The sequence below is a fragment of the Ailuropoda melanoleuca genome, chromosome 3, assembly GCF_002007445.2.
Source record: "Ailuropoda melanoleuca isolate Jingjing chromosome 3, ASM200744v2, whole genome shotgun sequence".
NCBI lineage: Eukaryota > Metazoa > Chordata > Mammalia > Carnivora > Ursidae > Ailuropoda > Ailuropoda melanoleuca.
Genome location: NC_048220.1, coordinates 66878529 through 66895288, shown reverse-complemented (window position 1 = coordinate 66895288; position 16760 = coordinate 66878529). Strand labels below are relative to the sequence as shown.

Sequence of the window (16760 nt, the reverse complement as noted above, 5' to 3'; positions counted from 1 at the left end):
AGGTGTAATCACCCCGTGAAGCTCCTTCACCTGCCGAGTAGCACGAGGAGTCTTGAGCATTTTCAGGTGTTCTTGCTGCATGTGCTTCAAAAAGGCAGCGTAAACACCGTGGCATTTACAGGTACGGGCCTGGGCAAGGGGAAGAGTGAGTGTGCCGTCGAGTAACAGCAAAGTTATGAGAGGAAATGAGTTGAAGAGTGTGCGTCTTTGGGGTAAAGGGAGGATGTCGGAGCACGAAAGGCCAGTGGGTAGTTGAAGAACCTGGAACGGTGGGTAGAGAAATAAGCTTCAGTGTAACTGCACAGGGAGGGTGTTCAACAGAGGATGTTCAAAGAAGAATGTATCTTTTCTAAAGAAATATATCACATTAGCAGCAAGTCTGGTTAAAGCGACACCACAAAAGAAAAAAAACAAAAAACAGGCTTTTGAGAAGGGGGAGTGTCGAGGGACAAGAGTGACCAGACAGGAGAGAGGTCAGAGAAGTTAACAAGGGAGAGAACACCATTGTGTTCCCAACTTGCAACACAGCACTTGATCTTTTTTGAATTGTGGAACAAGGACGACAAAAAAGCCAAACGTAGCAATGTAAGAGGAAATCAGTTGAAACAGATGGTTATTAGCCAAGAAAACAGTTGTTCTTGTTAGTATCTTTTATTCCTTTTTAAAATTTTACATTCAGAAATCATGATGGAGAGAAATTTTATTTCTGTATACAAATCTAAAGCTAGGCATAACGTTCTGGTGGTTTTATTATCTAATGATACTTAGGAGTCCCTGTGTGTGAGTGTTGCTACAGAATTCATCTAAGGAGATGTGGTCCACAATGAGCAAATTTAAGAAATGATTACCATAGTTGAGTAGTGGTTGCTTTTGATGTTTCGGGTTTTAGGATCTAACGTTTACCTTCCTGGATGAGTACAGTGGGCGTTCTCTATTGAGGAAGTTACACTATAGAGGCACCGGAAAAAGCACAGTGAACCGAGACCAAAGGCGTGGCTTCTCACTGGGACTCTACCACTCACCCCTGTGTAACCTCAGCTCATCCGTGACCTTTCAGAGCCAACCGCTGAATGTGGTAGGGGCTAGAGTTATTCAAACTTTCGAGTGCCCGCCAGTCTCCTGGGAAATCATGTTAGTACTTAGATTCTCTTTGGGGTGGCGCCCAAGATTCTGTTTTTCTAACCTGTTCCCGGCTGACTGGGCTTGTCTGGGCGCCAGACTTCGAGTAGCAAGGGTTTTCCAGGTGACCTCTGAAGTCCTCTTCAGCTCTAATGTTCTCAACCTAGTCCTACTCTTGAAGAAAAAAAATATATTTTGACATACTGAAAACCAGGAGAACTTTTATATTTTATTTCTTAAATGACTTATTAATAGTAAGTATATGATGGTTTACATGGGAAACTTGACATCATTTTAATTGTTGTCTTCCAGAGAGAGGCCAATAAGATAGATTAGGATCCTTCACCTTATTTATGAATGGAAAATGAAATATAAAGCGGTAAATTGACTTTTTTGCCCAGGCCGCCACTGGCAGTTGGGGGATTAGAATTGTGTACGTTGAGCGTCATTTGAACCTTGATATTTTTCAGTCCACAGCATGGAAATAGAGTTTAGGAGTTTGAATTATAATTAATTCCACACAAAAGAAGATGGCTTGCAGTGAAATATCAGAGTACTTAGCACTCTGCTGATCATAGAGTAGATAACAACTGCACTTAGTGAATGAATGAGCAATCTTGTACTGTGAGGAATCCTGCACCTGAGTTAAGTTTTGGTAACCAGGCATGTTAACGCATGAACCAATGACAAGACAATGCCTATTTAAAAGATTCTGATATATCAAGTATACATTCATTACATGAGAATTTGTTAAATGGTTTTCTAATCTGTCCTATATATTAGGTGAACCTGTTTTTGATGGGTTTATTGCAATGCTGATTGGTATTCTGCTATGTTTCTTCTGAAAATGTATTCTGTCCTGAGGCAAGTAATACACTGTAATCTAGCAAATGTGCTGAAAGGGTAGCTTTGGGTATTGATCAGTGTATTTTTAAAGAGAGTATATGCTTCCCACCATCACGACTTGTAATTTTTTTTTCCCCTTGAAGGAATATTTAAAAGAACAGCTGTTTTCTATGAATGGTTCAGAGGAAAAGCCATTACCCATCAGACCTTTAAAGACGACCTTGAGGAGTGTGGAAGATCAGCCTTCTGCCTTTAACCCTTTCCAGGTGTACGAGGCATTTAGTGAAAACATGCTAGATCAGGTATGTGGATAATAGTAAAGTTAACTTAAACGTGTGGGTTTTGTTTTGTTTTGTTTTGTTTTTTTCACATAAATAAAGGGGGAAAAGGTGCTTTGTGTTTAAATACTTATAAATTTTGTGCTTTTTTTGTTNTGTTTTGTTTTGTTTTTTTCACATAAATAAAGGGGGAAAAGGTGCTTTGTGTTTAAATACTTATAAATTTTGCGCTTTTTTTGTTTTTTGNAATTTTGTGCTTTTTTTGTTTTTTGTTTTGTTTTGTTTTCCCTTTTGGCTGGGAAGCAGAAGGCCTTGTTCTTATTTACGTGTTCTGCGTGAATTGACTTTGGAAAAGTTATTTTACCTTCTTTCTATTTGTCAAACTGATTCATATGTTTGGTCTGTATAATTTAACTTTTGACCAGGTCAGTTCGCCATGGGCAGAGGGAACATCTGTTCGGCTGTGTCTTCAGAAGGCCTGAAAAACCAGGCATTTCGTAATGGTCTTCTCCCTTGCTGCCCACCCCTATCCCCAATCCACCCACTCAAAGAATGCCTTGCAATTTTTATGAATTTAATTTATCAGGGAAATAATAAAAAAAAGTTTACAACTAATTATAAATAAAGCCTTGAGCTCCTATTTTAAGTGGCATGAGGTAAATTTCCCTTTTTATAACCCTAAACATATCCCTGCATTTCAAATGAATTCGCAAATGATCTTAAAGCCTGGATATTTGGAATAAAGGGAATGTAATAAATGCCACACGTTTTTAATGTCAAATGATGCCATTGTTTAAGCTACCTGCTTCAGTCGTTACATTAAAAAGGTCCTATTTAAGCCAAACTACTTGAAATCTACAGTTGCTTTTGCTTTGTTTATTCTTTTGGTGAATAAAAAAGGGAAAAGGCTCCTGAGACTCTTTGAACTAACTGGGCAGCAGAGAAGGATTGCTTGACCTAGAGCTCTGAGAAAAATAAGAATTAAAACAATGGCCTAATTCGGGATGCAGATAATATTTTTGCCATGCCTGTTACAACCCTAGTCTACATTCATCAATACTGTAGAATAAGACCTTCAAATGCTGACAACCTGGGGCAGAATTCTCCTGCTCTATGACAGGATTGTGCTGCTCCATTAATCAGCAGGTGACAGGGCATAGTACTTAGAGGATTTTAAACATTGGCCTGGACTCTTAGTATCAAAACTGTTTAGTTTCAAGGAATGCAAGCATCTATAATGCTTGAAAACCAAATATATTGTGTAAGTTTGAGTGTATTGGCTGTTTTTCTATGTTGTACGCTAGACTGCTCCAAACCATAAATAATCATTGTAGCTGTTAAATTATCCTTCGTTTGAATAAATGGCATGTTTTATTCCATTCTGAATTATGAGATTATCTTTCACAGGAATTTTTCTCCTTACTCTTGTGAAATTATTAAATGAGGAAAAAAATGTTAACATTTTCAGGTTGTTCCTATTTTCCCTTTAAACCATTTTATTAAGCAAAAATAGCATTATTTTCACAGTCTAATTAAGCTGTGTCTTGTAATTTGAGTCATAGCCCTTCTAAGTCTGGTGTTGTTTTTTTTTTGTTTGTTTTGGTTTGGGTTTTTTTTTGTTTTTGTTTTTGTTTTTTTTTTGTCAAATTTCTGGGTGCTAAAAAATAAAAACTCTCGATAGTTGAAAAAGTTGCCAGCTATTTCATTTTTCTTTTCAAAGAGTCACCCTCTCAGGGAAACTTGTTGGGCAAATGCCATTAGCACTTGGGAAGAATAACGACTCAAGAAATTGATTTATATTTTTATAAATAATGACTACATCCCCAAATGGATTTATAAATTAATTGCTGTCTTATTGGAATAAAACCTTCTTCTGTGGACATGATTGATGTTATCTGTCTAAGTCCTTGTTCTGGACCCCCCTCCTTCTTAGTTAGTCTATCACAGCTGGAGCTTTAATTTACTGATCATATTAACTCTGATTAATAACTAACAATAGCGTGTTCTCATTTATCAACAGTCAGCCATCACAAAATGGGACTGGAATTGGTCAAACTTGCTGCCAAATTATCTGGGACTGGATAAGATGACCTTCAGTGTACTGCTGAAGAACAGGTAATGAGACTTGTGATTTGGGGGATTTGGTTGGGGGAAAAGGGTAGATATATAGATATAGATATCCTTTACATATTAGATATAGAGAGAGATATATATATGAAAGATACCAAGTATACTTTCTAAATGCTCTTTTTCCATAGTTATTTACAAAAGGCGGTAACAATTTTTTTCTGAGATGAAATTAGTTGGGTTTAGTCTGAATTTTAAATATGTTTGACTTTGTAATAGTTTTGCATTGTACACACCAAAAATTATCAACTTGAATGTCACTATAATACTTTGCATTTGTTTGTAATAATTTAATGAATGCCTATAAAATACCAAGCCAAATCAGCCTAATCAGGAAACCATATAAGTAAAACTGTCGTCATCGAATTTTTTGCTTTGAAGCCAGTTTTCTGGCACTTTGTTGCTATAGCTTCAGTTACATATTATTTTAAACACATACGCAGCCTAGGACAATCTAAGAAAATGCTGATGTGATTTTAGGCTGGGGACCTACACATGTCATTTATTTTGCACAAAAGTATAAATATTTCCTTTATATTTTGGATCAATTAACATGGATTTTAAAATACTTTAAAGTCTTGACTGAAAACCATAAGGTGTAATCTTTAAAAATTGGATTTCTCTATCTTGTATGACATTTTCATCGAAGGTAAGTTTATGTGCAAGTTTTTTTTTTTTTAAAGATTTTATTTATTTATTCGTCAGAGATAGAGACAGCCAGGGAGAGAGGGAACACAAGCAGGGGGAGCGGGAGAGGAAGAAGCAGACTCATAGTGGAGGAGCCTGATGTGGGTCTTGATCCCATAACGCTGGGATCACGCCCTGAGCCAAAGGCAGACGCTTAACTGCTGTGCCACCCAGGCGCCCCTATGTGCAAGTTTTTAATTCAGGTATCATTTGTTTGCTTATAGTTCAGTATGAGAATTATTTTCTGTTTAATCTTTATGATGTAGAATGTATTTCCATACCTTTTCGATACAAATATAATACCATCTTTTCCTGAAAGACAGCAATGACTGTGACATAATAGAATTATCACATCATCCTTGACAAATCTGGGTGCATATGAGAAAATATCAAGAGGGGGAGATATCCAGTATTTCCTATCATTTCCCAAATGGAGGTTTAAAAAAGGCAGCTTTATTGTTGGTAAAGTTTGTAGTTGAAATGTGTGGTCACAGTGGTATTCCTAATATTTCACCCCTGAATGAAGTTCTCCTACTCATCGTGGACAAAGCTGAACAATGTAGCTTTCCCATCAGCAGTGGCCTTCTCCCAGCAAGCTTACCACCTGGCAGGCAGTAGTTGAGAAGGGTCCACAAGTCCCCCAGAGCTGCTTCTATCCTCTCCCAAAGTTGCCTGGGAGATGGGAGGTGGGGGTGGTGGAGGAGAGACCAGGTCTTCTGTTGAATCTGTGGTTACATGATGTTTACACAATGTTTCATGTCTATCTGGAAACAAAGTAGAAGTGATGAGTCAGTTTTTTCCTGCTATTTGTAAAATTTTGAGTTGATGCAGATTAACTGTACTCTATTTTACTAAATTTTTTCAGCTGTGCATTGCTGCTTCTAAGCCACTAAAGGGGTACCCTGGGGGCAACACATCCTTCAAACCTTTCTGCATTTGCTATGTATAATATTCACTTCGAGGTGAATTTGTGTTTTTAACAAAACTGTTAAATGTTATTTTTGTGTAAAAACGTTAGATATACTTCAGTTAGGACAATACCTATCAAATTCTCTTTCCCTGAGAGAGCACGTGCAAGAGTGAGTGGGAGAAATGAACTCCCACAAATTCAGCCAGAACAGTTCAAAACGGTTCTCTTGGAAAAGGGTCATGAATATTTAATAGAAACAGCTAGACTATCACCTTAATAAGAACCTTGGAACTTTAAAGAATGGTATGAAAAGCATTCTACTCCAAACCACTATATACTACAGACTGCAATGAATATAATTGACCTACCTTAGAAGGATGAGGGACACCTGAGAGTTTTAATTATTTTTTAGTACTTTCCCATTTATTTTAAGAATGTAATTTATGTGACTTGATTAATTGAACAGGTAAGGAAAGCGTTTCTGTTATTTTTTTCTAAGAGACTTTTTTGTTTGAACTTAAATGCTGATTTTTTTTTTTTTTTTCTAAAGGAGTGCAGTGAGGTTTTGACCGCATGGCTATTTAAAAATATACGTTTGACAGTGAGACCACAAAACATTGAGCTTTAGAATGAGAGTTAGGGATGTTAAACTACATCCACAAAGTGATATTTCTTATGTACTGTTGTGGTTTCGGGAGGTGGGCAGAACCAAAGAAGAAAACCTAGAGCAGTTTAGCTGACTATGCTCAGTTCTTTTCCTCAAACCCGACAAATTTGTTCTTTTTCTTTCTTTAATTGGCAGTATGTTTATACTAATCTATCCCTGCACTGTGGTCAAGCATATATATATATATATGGGGCTCCAAATGTTGTCTGAGGACATAATGTTACAGACAATACTGAACTCAAATACATATATATGAAAAAAGTTGAGGAGAAGGGAATCCTTTCTATTCACCTTCTAAATGCTTTTGTGCCCGGTCTTCAAATTTCATATTATGAGCAGACCATCTGTGGACTTAACTCTCTAAAGACCCCAAGCCTAAAGTGAGCCAGACTACCCTCACCCCCAAAACAGATGGAGATGGGAAAGCAGGGTTCCTGAGTTCTCGGTCCCAATTGTATACTTACCTTAGGAAAGTTACCCAAACTATTTGAGTTTGGATTTCTTCCTCTTTAAAATGAACTTAAGATGCCTGGGTGTCTCAGTTGGTTGGGCATCTGCCTTCAGCTCGGGTCATAATCTCAGGGTCTTGGGATTGAACTCCTCATGGGGCTCCTTGCTCAGTGGGGGATCTGCTTCTCCCTCTGCCTCCACTCCCTCCTCCCTCCCCCACTCGTGCTTTCTCTCTCTCTCTCTCTCTCACAAAATCTTAAGATGAAGTAATGATAATTATGTATCTACTTTATGGAGACTGTTGACATAATCAAGAATGTTAAAGGATATGGCAGTGTTTTTGAAAATCGAAACTATAACACATAATTTTAAAAGTATGCCCATAGCACATAGCTGTGGTGCCCTTGTCTGCTCCAGTAAGGAGACAAAAAAGGTCATTAAGGATTGTAAGAGAGCTAGAGGTGGTAGGTGGAGCAGTCAGATTATACCTGATGTTACAGACACTGAATTTATGCAGCCTCTAGGCTTAAAGCAACAGTGAGCCTCAGAGCAAGAGTCCGGTCAGAGACCAGGCTGCAGACGCATGACTCTGGAAGACAAACGGTGAGAAAATGGGCAAGAAGGGGAGGGGGCATCTCATAGCTATGTGAGCCACTCAGGAGATACTCAAGGGATGACCATGTGAGGGAGAGTGCAGACACATGACAAAGGAGACATGCGGTGGTACCAACAGTATCTGTATCTGAGATAATACTGCTCTTTGTTCTATAGGCTGGTTCTGTGCTGACTCCAAAGGCAGAACAAATCTTTTTTTTTTTTTTTAATTTTGAGAGAGAGTGAGAGAGCAGGCATGAGAGTACGAGTGAGAGCAGCAGAGAGAGAGAGAGAGAATACCAAGCGGACTCCATGCCAAGCATGGAGCCCGTTGCAGGGCTGGATTCTACAACCCTGAGATCTCCACCGGAGCTGTACACCAAGAATCTGATGTTTAACTGGCTGTGCCACCCAGGCGACCCCAGGACACACCGTAAAGTGACGACCTGAGTAGTTGGCAGGGATGTTTTCTCTGCTCACTGTCATGTCTCCTCTCAAAACACCTCTCCCCAATCCATGGTGTCCTGAGTTCATTGTCATCTTCCTGTTGTTTGGATTCCCTGAGCTCTTTTTCATTTTAGGGTCTTTGTACTTGCAGTTCCCTCTGCTCGTCACATGGGTGCTGCCATCTTGTCCATCTAGAGTACATGTTACCTCCTCAGAGAAGCCTTCCCTAATCACCCATCTAAATTTACCCTCCAGGTCACCCTAGCATTCTCCTCTACTGTTTTTTCTTAATTGAGTTATTACCATCTGAGATCTGTTTGGTTGTTGTCTCCTAATCCCTCCCAGGGTAGAATATATACTCCATGAGAATAGTACTTTACCTGTCTTACTCAAACCGTGTCGTCAGTACCTAGAACAGCCATTAGACGCACAATAGGTTTTGAGTAGTATTTGTTGAATTAATTAACAGACAAATGAGGAATAAGAGTATAGAGGAAAAAGTCAGCCCCTGACAGAGGAGTACAAAGTTGGCATTCCCTAAATGTGAGGCTGGATCAACAGTCATGTAGATAGGAAAAGAATACTGTGGAAAATCTCAAGTAAGAAAATTATGTGAATGTTCATTCTCTTCATTTTCTAAATTTAGATGAAAACCTAGTTAAACTCTGTATGTTTAACATTCCTGTTTTTATTATCATTTGCAGTTTGGCTCGGATTAAAAGCATGGAACACCGGTCTTTATTTTTAATTAACTGATGCAGTTCAAGTCATAACCTGTTTAGCAACAAAGTCTGTTCTTCACTCCATGATTCAGAAATCTTTTGACATTTGGGTGATAGGGTTTGTATTCATTAAATGATGCTAAAAATACAAGTTGAAAAACTTAAGGTAGAGTTAGCTGACAAAAGTATATCTAACCAAGCCTTTGTAAATTTGGGATTTTCGAGGCATTTGGAAAAAAATGTAGTAGCTGAGACCTCAGAGAGCAATCCTGAATATATATTAATGATAGATGTTTTTCAATTTAGAAAGTTTGCCATTGTGGGGGAAAAAAGGCTCCTTCGAGGTTCAGAAAATCAACATATATATCAGTTCTACGCCTTTACCTTTAATGCTGTGTAAGAGTAAGTACAGTGATTGTACATTGATCTTTTGAATCAGTTTCTTACTATTAGTTTCTTGCTTGCTTTCTCACTCACTTTAAAATAAATCCAGACTAGCGAATGAGACGGTGATTGCATTTGCAGGAGAGTTCACCAGAAGGGACACTGTATATTCCTTCATTCATGGCGAATCTCCAGATTGCCATTTTGATATTGTTTTCTTTGTCACTGGAACAAATTTATGTTGCTTTACCTTATTTATTCCAGACTAATTCCCAAGAATTGTGGTGTTGAAAATAATCTGTGAATACAGAGGAATGCTATGCTATTTTAACCATCTAAATATACTGCATATGAGTTTGGCTTCGAGTTGAGCAAACACAATTAAATACAATGGCAGGAACAGCAGAAGGGGTGGTGGTGGCAGATTTCTGGCTCTCACTTTGGGGCCTTTCCAGGTAGACAATAACCATACATCTGAGAGGAGACAGAGATTAGAAACCATGTTTGAAAAGAGCTGTTGATTTGTGGAGTTGATTGTTTGCTTTTAATAATAATACTTATTAAAGGACCTTTACGCTGTATCAGATGATAATGTGTGTGCCCTGTGGTGTGCAGAGAGTAGAAATATGGTCTGCGGCCTCTCACTGCACGTGCCGCCCTCGGCCACGTCCGTCCTCGGGCAGCGCTGCCATTAGCACGAGGTTTATGGTTGCTCACAGCACTAAATTCCCGATGCAGCAGCGGGCTGCCTGCTTATGGAGAGGTGGGTTTAAGAAAAAAGGGAAGCTGATTTTAGAAATACACACCTCTGAGCTGTTACATATATTACATATGCCGCGGCATTCCAATCTGGGTATTTGTCATGCTCCGGCTCCTTAGAAATCCCTTTTCTTCCCACCTCCCCCAGAAGGCAAGGCCTCAGAGGCTCGGTGACTCTCTCCGCATCTTCAGTGTGTTGTCAAACAAGAGCAGGCTTCCCTCTCAACCTTAAGTGCCAAAGCAGCATGTCTGAAGTGTGTTTAGGATATAAAAACTTAACACTGCGATCCTCAGGATTTCCGGGAGTTCCGACTTGGGTAAGTGAACGGAACAATCCAGTACCTGTGTATGAGTTTCTAGTTGGTGACTTCTATATGTTGTCCTTTTTGGTGCATAAAGTACTTTCCCATGGATCGCCTTCTCGGACCCTCCCAGGAACTCGGTAGTAAGAGACCGGTACCCGTGAGGTTGCAAAATATTAAATGACGTTCCCAAGGTTAGAGATAGTAAGTGGCACCTGGAACTTAAAAGGACGTCTTCTGACTCTGTATCTGGTGCTTTAACTACTACACCATATTCCTGGTCAAGATTTTTGTTTTTTTCCAGTTTCATTGAGATAACGCTTGACACATAACATTGTGTAAGTTTAAGTTGTGCAGTGTGTTGATTTGATACCCTTATGTAGTGTAAAAATGATCACCACTGTAGTGCTAACACCTCCATCACAGCACATCATTGCCATAGCCTTTTTGTGGGAGGAGCAATTAAGATCTACTCTCTCAGCAACTAGAATCCCCATGCCATACGTTAGATCTTCATCTTTCAACTGGAAGTGTGAACCTTTGGTCAATTTTGTTAATGAGCTGTACATTCAGTGTAAAACTCTGATGATAATGAAGAGAACAAACACGGAGAGCACTTGCCGCCTGGCTGGCATAATAGAAGTGAATTGCATACACATATTTAATTCTGGATCCTTAAAATAACCTTATAAATGAGGTACCCTGTTGCCCTAGTTTTCGCAATAAGGACACTCAGGCACATAGGCACAGAACGCTAAGTGACGGTGCTCGATCTGCTTCACGGCCCGTTCCTGACCACTTCTCTCTGAGGTAGAGAGACCGGGTAGTCACAAAGAGGGAAGGCCAGGTTGGAGACTGTGGATCGAGGCTGAGAAAGACCTTGTACATCACAAATATAAAAGACATTCCTAAGGAAGCCTGGGGGCTCATTTACTATTCCTAATTTGCATAAAAGTCAAGTAGGGTGTGTTCTCTTTGAAGACGGTGTGGCCCGGATACTCTTTAGGTGGAGAGGAACAATGCTTGCCATTCCTTCAAGAGTGAGTGTGCCAGTTCTAGTCCTCCAGGCAGATGCCAGATAGGATTGGAGGTGCCGGAAGTTTTTTGGGAGAGCTGCACATGAAGGATAAAGTAGAGGGTGGAGGTGTAGGCAAGTGAACCTTCGGACCAAGTTGCTGATCTGATAGCTGTGAAAGGAGAGGGGGAACGAGGGTTGGGTAGAAAGAGTCGTGGGTGGCAGCGTAGTTCTAAGAAGGTTTTGATGAGGCCAATGAGCACTCCATGAGATAAGGTCACATACTAGAAGAGTCTCATGTCCTGCAAGAATGGGCTGGCCCTAGTACCTCTGTTGTTCTCAGACACTGGCAAAAGTCGGCTTGGGAGAAGAATGACCTGAGCACATGGTAGATGCAGGGGAGTGACACCTTAGGGACATTTGTCCCTGTGCCAGCTGTAGTAGGAGATGTGGATGGCGCCTTTCTCCATGGTTACAATAGTGGGGATGCAAACGGTGGTTCTCTGGTATGTGAGAGGTTATATGTGTATGTGTTGTGTAAGTTAATAGGAATGTGATTTAAATAAAGGTCTCCATTACTTTAGTGAAGTAGAAAATAGACTACCTAAATAAATAGGTTAAATGCTATTGACAAAAACGCAGAATTGGCAACATTTTGATGAAAGGAAGGTATAATAATTTTCTCAAAAGCAGCCATGGGAGAATTTTTCACTTGTCAAGTTGAACCAAAATTCACTTTGTAATGAATTTTTGCCTACCTAATTATGCATTCACATACTGGCACTTTGGAGTTCTTACAATATATCAGAAGCTATTAAAAACTTTCTTGTATGGGGTACATTCTTTTTTCAATGACTATTCTTTAAGTCTTTCCCCTGTCAAATTCTGTTCAGACCCCAAAGCCTCTGTGATGTTTTTCTACAAAAAGTCTTAGCATAGGCTCAGCCAGGAGTAGCTGTCATAGACCCATTGATTCATTCTGGCTGACTACTTTTTAGGCTTGTTTGTCACCATAGGATATTTCTGTTTATGTTGCTATATCAACATAAAGAGAGGAAATTATATCTTTGAAAATATTTTCATTAAGACATGATTATGAAAGTTAAATGTTTACTAAATGTAATGGAATATAACAAGTCTGAACAACTAATGTTCACTTTATATATTAACATTCATGGTATTGTTTCAGTACTTTCGTGATCTGTTGTATATGGAACTAGTTAGGATACCAGTGCTTTCTTATATTTTAAATGAAATTCTCATCTTTATATACCCTGAAGATGCAGCTCTAAAATTGATCCCCCCCGCAAAATAGGAGATCTGGTGAAAAAAAAAATTTAAATCAAGGTATTTTTGCATCCAGAATATTTGTATTAATATAACTTTGAAATTTATTATGTAATAAACTATAAGCAATGCATACACATGTATTATTTCAAATGGTAGAGGAAGATAAGATATGAAATAGAAAAGCTCCCCACCCAGCTCCTCAGTCACAGAAATCCCATTTGCTTGTAACCATTTGAAGCATTTGTTTTTCTTTCTTTCAGTTGACAAATATAAGGGATATGCTCCACCACTAATTAAAAAAAAATAATAATAACCAACTTAATATTGAGTCCTTGCAATGAAAAATGCAAAATTTTTCAGAATTTATACTGCCTTCTCCTATCCCCTCCTCTTCAAGCCCTGCTAACAAAATTTACTTTTAGCTCTTCCATTGGTCACTTTTATGTCGTATGTTATAATCTCTATTTTTAAATTGATTTATTCTTTATATATGTGTGTTTTTTTATTTCACATAAAATGAAATTCACTTCTGAATGGAAACATGCATAAAATTGTTTAACAGTCATCACTATCAAGATCATTGAAAGATTCCCTTGAGCTGACCCTTTGTAGTCAATTTCTCCTCCTCTCAATCCCTGGCCACCACTGATCTGTTCTCTGTCCTTAAGGTTTTCTTCTTTCAGGAATGTCATAGTAATGGAATTATATACTATGTCATTTTTTCAATCTGGCTTCTTTTACTCAGCATGATACATTTGAAATTCTTTCCAGTTGTTGTTGTTCTTACTGTAGAATAATAGTCCATTGTAAGAATGTCCTGTCCTTGGTTGATCCATTAACCCGTTAAAGGACATTTCGGTTGTTGGCAGTATTTGGTGATTGTGAGTTAAGCCTCTGTAACCATTTGTGTGTAGATTTTGCATGAACGTATGTTTTTATTTCACTTGGATAATACCTAGAAAAGGGGATGCCGGGTTGTGTAACATTTATGTTCAACCTTGTAAAGAAATTGTGTCTTCCTGTGTTTTATGCTGCCTAGGAGAAATTTGATGCCGAAAGGATTCTTTTTCCCCTTTTTGTCGACCCGATGCTTTTTTTTTTTTTTTTNTTTTTTTTTTTTTTTTTTTTTTTCCCTCATCTACCCCACCCTTCCCACCGCCCCTTCATTCTGAAATGAGATCATGTTTATGTGTGAGTCTTTGGTTTCTCTTCATATTGAGTAGGCCCCTTCAATATTGTGATTTTCTTGAGATTCTTTTTCCTGTTTGTGATTATTCCCTCTGCCCCCACACCCAGTTACATCTATATCCCTTTCTGGCATTCCTCTTGAGACAGGTGTTCTGATTTATTCTTTCTTCGGATATTGCTACAGGCTTCCTGGCCTTGGTCCTCCTGTTCTCACACTCTTTATCCTTTTCCCCTTTTTTTTTTTTTTTTTTTTTTTTTTTTCCTGCAGCTAACTCCTTCTCTTCTGTGGCTTTTAGGGATTATCCTAGGTTTCAAAATCAGATGCCTTCAGGCCTGGGCAAATAATAAAAATTTGTGAAGGCAAGGTATAATACAGTGGGGGGGTGGTTAGAGTCATACCTAAGGGAAAACATCCAAATTTTATTTTTAAAAAATGTTCTGTTAGCTGAAAAGGGCAAGTTCTCAGAATGCATCAGGCCCACCAATGTGAGTCTCTAAATCTATGCTCAGGGGCCTCTGTAGATCCAGTTGTAATTGTTCAATAAGACTCCAGGTCACATACACTTAGATTTTCACTGTAATAATATTTTAATATAATAACTCTCACCTCATCTAGAAGGCCTAATGTCATAATTACCTTCATCTGAAAACTGGCTCCTCTTCAGGATTGTGTGATTTCTCCCCACTAACATTTTTCTAGCATCAGCCTAGAAATCTTGAATGACTTTGCAAAGTTTCCATCTCCCTTCATCTGTTTTGTTAGGCAGCAGAAGCCCCCTAGTCTGTCCATTTCTTACACCGTGACTTTCTATACCTGAGTGCGGGCCACTCTCGAATCCAGCACCCCATCCGCTGATGGCTCGATCGCCCGCTCACTCTTGCCTTGACTTCCAGTCTGTTGATCTCTGCTGGATAAATGCATTTTTCTCCTTAACATTTTCCATCATTATCAAAACCAGTTGAGGATAGCATTATCATTTTAGGACACAGAAATAGAGTGTTTATTATTTAATGCCACGACTTTGGTTCAGCTCTCTTCTCCTAGTTCCCTTTCTGTGTACACAACAGACACCCCCTTTTGCTCCTCACTGCGAGGGGGCATCGACATCGACCATTGCAGGTTCTCCGTTTTCACCAGACTATTTTTTTGTCATTCACCAACGCAAAGACGTAATTTTTGTTTTGAATAACTTAGCATGTTATGCCAAATCATCACAGTACAATTTAGCTAGCCATTGCGGATTCTCGGTTGGGTTTTGAGTTCCTCAGAAATCAGGATCTAGACATGGGGTCAGGTTCAAGTGCTCCAGCATCCATGAAACTTGAGCTGGACATTGGTTCTCAGGGACAGGGACCCCTCCTCATTGCCTGACCAGAACAGAAGTTCACCCCAGATCATTGATAGACTGGAGACCCCGGAAGAGAAGACTGACGCAGCTGCAATAGGAGAATGACTCGGGAACTCAAGCACTTCCTGAGACCTGTGTCACTGATGCCTGCACCTTTTCCTGGGTTTGTCCCCTGTGCTTCCCTTGACTGTTACCCCCCACATCTGCTTTTCACCTGCTGAGGTCCATCATCAAGCCCCTCTCTCCAGGGTCAGAAATTTCTAAAAGTCCCCATTTTCCAAATTCTCAACCGTTACACATATCAGGATCCAGCATGTTTTACCTTAAACGTTCTTTTCTGTCTCCCTGGATAGACAGGCACCACCGGGAGAGCAGGCCACTCCGATTCTTCTCGTGTTACACTTGCACTGTGAGGTGCAGTGTTCAAAGCACGGGGCTGTGCAGGTCTTGCTTTTTGGCTCCTAGTCTCAATTTACTGTTTTGCAATGACTTTTATTTTCTTTTAGGCGTTTCTGAGGTAAGGAAAAGATCACCAACAGAAAGAGGCTTTGTTAATTCATTTATTAAAAACTTTATTAAACTATTTTAAATTACATATATGCTCAGGAGAAGTGAATAATATGGGCATTGTGGAATGTAAAAGCCACTAATCCCTTGCTCTGCCTCACCATGTACCTTGTAATTCCACCCACCTGAGATAACAAATCTGTCCTTTTCTCTCATTCTCATTTAAATCTTCAAATATCCTTCAAGCATTAAGTCATCCTTCTGAATAGAATTTTAAAAGAAAAAAAAATCAGGATGAACGTTGTGATTTAGAAAAGTAAAAGGTAAAAATAGAATATTCTAGCTTTCTATAAAATGAAAATTTTTCATGCCACAGAGATCTATGAGATTGATTTACCTAGAAGCTGGTGATTCCCTTATGGACAGATAGTTGATAACTACAAGTTAATCAATTAAAGCCTACAGAGTCTTAGGATGAAAGGATTGGTCTGTCTTTGGAAAGGAATCAGCAACCTGATGAAGGTTTTGCTGTTTACCTGTCTCACTTGCCCAGTAGGCTCTCTCCATCAGGATTATGTCTTTGCTGCATTTGGGCATCTGATTTATCCCAAAGCCAACGATGAACATCTACTTGTCCATTTCAACAATCACATCTCTAAAGGACTTACAGATAGTCAGGACTCCCTGGAAATAGGTAACTTTGTATAAAGGACAACCCAGACTCTCGTTACTTCATTATGCAGAGAATACATTTGTCAGCAAATGAAAGTAAGGTATTCTATAACCCACAAAATACACTGTGTTGATTATAAGAATACTTCCATCCCATTATTCAGTCCAGCAAGACTTTGAGGAAATAGATGGATCTGTGACTGTTTGTTCATTCATCCATCCATCAAACATTCTAGGCACAGCAGATAAATGAGCCAGACACAGCCCCTGCTGTCAAGGCACTCAGAATCTAGTGGAGAAGACAGACGAAAAAATCAGTGGCTATAGCTCTACTAGAAGTTCGTGCAAGTTAGCCTAGAAGTACAGTGGAAGATCGCAGAGCTAACCGAGTGCTAGAGAGGTCAGGAAATATACCCAGGACACGGTGCTACTTGAACTGTGTGTTGA

General features: G+C 39.1%; 1 protein-coding gene across 8 annotated transcripts in view; it reads left to right on the top strand.

The window, feature by feature from the left end:
• Positions 1-16760, top strand: part of KIAA0825 (KIAA0825 ortholog) — a 393004-nt gene that overhangs the window by 191231 nt on the left and 185013 nt on the right. For 7 of the 8 annotated variants that reach the window (XM_034656498.1, XM_034656501.1, XM_034656500.1 and 4 more), the window contains 2 exons: positions 2109-2267; positions 4264-4358. In XM_034656498.1, the coding sequence (XP_034512389.1) occupies positions 2109-2267; positions 4264-4358 (254 nt within the window). Of the gene's footprint in view, positions 1-2108; positions 2268-4263; positions 4359-7601; positions 8855-16760 lie in introns of those variants that run through there. The other variant, XM_034656499.1, reaches the window with a different exon arrangement.